Source organism: Lucilia cuprina, chromosome 6 (assembly GCF_022045245.1).
Source record: "Lucilia cuprina isolate Lc7/37 chromosome 6, ASM2204524v1, whole genome shotgun sequence".
Taxonomy (NCBI): domain Eukaryota; kingdom Metazoa; phylum Arthropoda; class Insecta; order Diptera; family Calliphoridae; genus Lucilia; species Lucilia cuprina.
The window spans coordinates 3,997,505-4,003,504 of NC_060954.1; the positions used below are offsets into that span (position 1 = coordinate 3,997,505).

At 27.8% G+C, this 6,000-nt stretch overlaps 1 protein-coding gene across 1 annotated transcript; it reads left to right on the top strand.

The window, feature by feature from the left end:
• Nucleotides 1-1,117: 1,117 nt before the first annotated feature.
• Nucleotides 1,118-1,775, top strand: LOC111683871. Its single transcript, XM_023445993.2, has one exon. The coding sequence runs from the start codon at nt 1,210-1,212 to the stop codon at nt 1,603-1,605; it is 396 nt and encodes a 131-aa protein (XP_023301761.2). The 5' UTR covers nt 1,118-1,209; the 3' UTR covers nt 1,606-1,775.
• The last annotated feature ends 4,225 nt before the right edge of the window (nt 1,776-6,000 follow it).

Here is a 6,000-nt window from a genome sequence, read left to right on the forward strand (position 1 = left end):
CATTTTGTTTACTTTACTCTTTTACACTAAGAATAGAATACTTGTGTAAGATCATAATAAAGATCGATATTAAGTCAGAGATATAATGCACGATCGCAGATCGATTTCTTTTAAAATCATAAAAAGAGATCGATAAAACTGAACTAGAACAGAACTAGAACAGAACTAGAACTGAACTAGAACTGAACTAGAACTGAACTAGAACTGAACTAGAACTGAACTAGAACTGAACTAAAACTGAACTAGAACTGAACTAGAACTAAACTAGAACTGAACTAGAACTGAACTAGAACTGAACTAGAACTGAACTAGAACTGAACTAGAACTGAATTAGAACTGAACTAGAACTGAACTAGAACTGAACTACAACTGAACTACAACTGAACTACAACTGAACTAGAACTTAACTAAAACTGATATAAATTCAATTAATCGATGAATTTAAGTGATAATGATTCAATGAGCCTTCTTAGTCATTTCATAATAACATAAATCATATTGGAAAATTAGGTTTTCAAATCAAACACAGATCGATCTCTTCCTTTGACAAAAACTTCGACTGGTTACGTTTAATTTGTTATAGTTTGCTTATTTACAAAGTTTTTTTAAAAATGTCAGAGTAAAAACATAAATATTAGTGATCGTAAAATGATCGCCATTTTCCACTAAAGTCTAGCATAATCAATTACAATTGAAAAATTCAATTTCTCTCTAAAAATAAATTATAACACAATCGTTTGTGCGAAATTACATCTCTAGTTTTTTTTTGGATCAAAAACCGCAAACAAACGGAAATAAACATGACCTTAACTGATAGTGATAGTTTGAATTTGCGCGCTCTATAGAATACGCACAATAAAATGACTTGTAAATTGCAAAAATTAAGGAAATCACCTTGAAAATTAATTTTTATTAAATGCTTGATTAAAAGGCAAAAATTTGCAACAAACTAATAAAACAACAAAAGCTGATAATAAACATTAATAAAAAAATAAATAAAAAAAATGAAAAACAAAAATTTACTATAAAAACTCGAGACATAAGAGAAAATTGCAATAGTTTACAAATAAAATTTCAGAAAAATTGATTGTTTTCAAAAAGGAAAAACTAACGCAGTGTAAAAAAGAAATTAATCAAACAAAAAACAGGCGTTAAATTTATAGAAAAATCTTTAATAAAATCTGAAAACAATAAATTGATTCCTACAAAATGTTTAAGAATTTAATAATAATATTAACTATATGTATTAGTTTAACTCTAATCAAGTGCAATGATTTACTTAATTATCGTGTCTCGCCAAAATTTTTAAAACCCTTAAAAAATGCTCCTAAATATGATATCACTCTAAGTAAACTGGATGAATCTTTAGCACAAATATCCAATGTTTATACACAGGCTCTATTTTCGGGCACCCACACACCCGAATTGGAAAAACGCATGAGCAATTTAGAATTGGAAATATTTGATCAATTGGATGCGCTTTATAAGCAGAAAAGACTTAAGGATTATATGAAATATGAAGCTGAGATTACGAATCGTTTGATATTATATAATATGTTAAAGAAGCTTTTCGGTACATTGGAGGTGGATAAGAAAAAGAATTGATTGTTTTGTTCCGAAGTATGCAAGTGATTTTTTTAAGACAAACTGTGATATTTGAAATTCCTAGTTCCTGTATTTAGTTCAAAGAGAAATTTTGAATTTCAAATGGAGTTTTATATTGTTATTTACATATTAATTAATGTGTCATATTTAATTTATAAGTATTTTCTATAATAAACTAATTATTAATTAAACCAAATATCAAAATGAAATTATGTTATTGCGGGATTTATGACTAACCTTAAACTGAACCGTAACTGATTAGAAACTGAACAAGAACTGAACTAGAATTGAACTAGAACTGAACTGGAACTGAACTAGAACTGAACTAGAACTGAACTAGAACTGAACTAGAACTGAACTAGAACTGAACTAGAACTGAACTAGAACTGAACTAGAACTGAACTAGAACTGAACTAGAACTGAACTAGAACTGAACTAGAACTGAACTAGAACTGAACTAGAACTGAACTAGAACTGGACTAGAACTGAACTAGAACTGGACTAGAACTGAACTGGAACTAGAACTGAAATAGAACGGAAGTAAAATTTAACTAGAACTGAACTTCGATTTCGCCATCTCTTTACAAGATTTAGATCTTCGTTGATCATTTCATATAAATCTTATTGAAAAAGCGAAATTGATTTTTCAAATCTATTGTAATCACCTTAAATCCGTTACAATCACGATTGTTAAACGTTTATCGTTATAATATCATTATTTAAACTAATTTTTTTGTCTAAGTATCCTGGGAAATTCTCACAGAATCCTCAAGAACTAACTATAAGGAAATAAATTTTCAACAATAAAATATATACAAAATATTAAAACAAGCGATAAACCGTAGCAAATAACAACTAGAAAGAACAAATACAAATCACTACAAGAAAATATAACAAAAACAACAAAAGGAAAGAAAAAAAAGATGCAGAACTGCATATTACTAATACAAGGACCTGTTAATATCACACAAAGCAAATACTCACATACACTTGTTAATCAAAAAAAAAAAAAAATAAAAAAACAACAACAAGATTGAAAGACCTGCCAGGAGAGTGAGAGAGGAGGTTAAGAGAAGAGTAGGTTAGAGGCAAAGGTTAATAAACGTAAAGCAAAACCTAAAACAGACAGACAGATGGACAAACAGACGAAAAAGCAGACAAACAGACAAACAGTGCAACAAACCAACTGCCAAAGCGTCATTGAGTCAGTTGCGATACAAACAAAAGGTACGAACGATCGACAACAATACAAATATTCAAGGATGTGTGGGAATTTTAAGAAACAAGTGAAACGGTATTCAAAAATTTTAACTACAACAAATCGAATACGAATGAATATGCAAGCAGACGGACGGACAGACATACAGACAATCACACAGACATAATAAATATACGATAAAGTTGAACACGATGATGATGATCGTGTGATTTTTTTTATAAGAATCAGCCAAAAGGATAAAATACTATACTTGTACATATTTTTAAATAATAACAACAAAAATTATAATTTTTATTTTCAGTTTTGAAATCTTTTGAGATTGGGTTTGTTGTAGTTCTACTTGGTAGCGGGAGTTTCTCAGCTCATATTTCAAATGTGTGAGAAATAATTTTTTTTTTAATTTTAAATTTGTGTGTTAAGAAATTTTCGTATGTATGTATATGAAGGCGTATGTGAGAACATCAAGTATTTTAGTTGTTGTTGTTGTTGGTACTATATAATTTTGTAGAAGAAAAGGATAAATCAGGTTTTGTGTGTTTGTTGTTGTAATACAAAAAAATTTACCCACGCAAAGCAAGCGTCTGACACACGACTTGCTCTTTTTTCCTTTAGGATATGAAATTATAATTAGTTCCGTTTAACAGGTTATTTTATTCGTAGAGGAGCAAGAGATATTGCAGTTTTGATTAAGGTATTTATTTTGTTGTAAAGGGGAATGATTTTTTTGGATTTTTCAAAGAGGAAAGGAGGGTACATTTATAATTAGGAGATGGTTTTAAAGGATATTTTAAAATATCATTTAAAATTGTTGTGAAAATGTTAGGGATGATTACTGGTGGGAATCGATATGAGGAAAATGTATAAAAAAAATTACGTCTATAAAATGTTAATTTATAAAATGTTAATTTATAAATATTTTTTAAACAGGTAAATAATTCCAAAACACTAGAACAGAATTAGAACAGAACTAGAACAGAACTAGAACAGAACTAGAACAGAACTAGAACAGAACTAGAACAGAACTAGAACAGAACTAGAACAGAACTAGAACAGAACTAGAACAGAACTAGAACAGAACTAGAACAGAACTAGAACAGAACTAGAACAGAACTAGAACAGAACTAGAACAGAACTAGAACAGAACTAGATCAGAACTAGAACAGAACTAGAATGTAATATTTTAAAAACATTTTTTGAATATATCTCTAAGCCAATTAACCCTTAAACTGGCCTGGAACATAAATGTTTTTCTTTATTTACATACTTTATCATAAAAAGGCGTAATGATTTCCGGTTAATTTTGAAAATATTTAAAAATGCGCAATATCTATTTTGCTGTAATTTCAAACAAGTTTTTATAAAAAGGAAAATTTATCGATAAAGCACACGTGTTAATATCCAAAATAATTCGCAGGATTTTTTTTAACAAAAGACTCAAAAATCTAAGATTTAAATTAGCACTAAATTAAAGTTTCCCTTAGAAGTTCTTGGAAATCATAAGAAATTTACTTAAGAAACTATTTTCTTTCACAGAGAGTTAAAATTTTATGTTTACATAAGGATGGGTAATGTAAAACAAGATCTATATGTTAAAATAATATATGTATGTATCTCAAGTAGCGTGGGATTCAATTACAATATTTATATAACTATCTTTAAGAAGAAAAAAAGATCCTTTTCTGTCCTTGATTACCAAAAATCACACACTTGTTTTCTTTACAAATAATATATGTAACCTTTTTTTCTCTTACTGCAAAGGATTTTTCATGGGAAACCTATAGCGAGAAAAATTCCAACAAAATTGTAATTTAAATCAAAATAAATTTGAACAGGTATTTATATTCGATTGATTTAAAAAAAAACAACTAAAATTGTATTTATACAATTAATTTTGCATTACAATTCTTAATTTTTTTCTATAGAGAAACAAAAGATTTGATGTGTTTGCTTAACAAAGGAGAACAAAAAGGATCGTTCAATTGTTTGTTAAAGGTTTTTTCTTTATTTAAGTAAAAAAAATGTTAAGGAATTGGTAAACACAGTATGACTTTTCACTTGATGTTTTGAATTTATTTAAATGTCTATTTTAATAACTGTGTCGAAGTTGTGGGAGAATTTCTTGGTATTTTACGTTCAATAAGAATAGACCTGTTAATAAGAATTTTACCAAAATTGCAATAATTTAAAGAAATTTTACATATTTATTAATAATATTTTTTTTAGTTTAAACAAAATTTTAAAAACAATAGTACAGTTCTTAATTTTAGGCAAAAAATCAATTTTAGTAAAAAAGTATTAAAGATCCTTTCTGTCGTTCATAGTGTAAAAGATCGTATCATAAATGCTTTAAAGGTTTACAAAATATGAAAATTATTAAATTTTGTTTCTCCCAGTTACTTCCTTTTCTAATTACTTCCTTGTTCCCCTTATCATTCCCCAGATTTATATCCTGTTTTCCCAAAAAAATAAAACATCACTTATTCTTAATCTCAACCTGTTAACATTTGTTTCAAAAATCCTTTCACTTTCCTTTATTCCTTCCTTTTATTTTCAAACCGTTAGATTTTCACTCCAACAGATGCTTATAAAGGATCCCCCATAAAAAATGTTTATTCGAAATAATTTCTTTATTTCTTTCTTCAAACTGTGAACATATTGCGTGAAAAAAACGAATCTCTCATCCCTCATTTTTGGGGAGAAAACACATTCATAAATAATTTGGTGTAAAACGCAGCTAATTGAATGCATCCTTTAATCCTTAAATGCTTATGTATGTTCCCAGACATTAGAAAGTGTTTTACAAATCATTATTTTACTACTCCTATTTTTTATGTAAAATATATATAAAAAAATCTAAAGAATCTTTCAAGTGCTTTATGAAAATTTTGAGTAGGGTTTACTTCCGTTTTCTTTTGAAATGAAAATAAAAGGATTTTATTGAAAGGGATGATATCAGAAGGTGTTTTAAATCATTTAAACCTGTTGTTAATGAAGAGTTTGAAAATATTTTAACATCTTAAATATTTAAAATTAAAAATATGAATCTAAAGTCAGGCTGAAATTAAACAGAATTAGAACTGAACTAGAACTAAACTAGAACTGAACTAGAACTGAACTAGAACTGAACTAGAACTGAACTAGAACTGAACTAGAACTGAACTAGAACTGAACTAGAA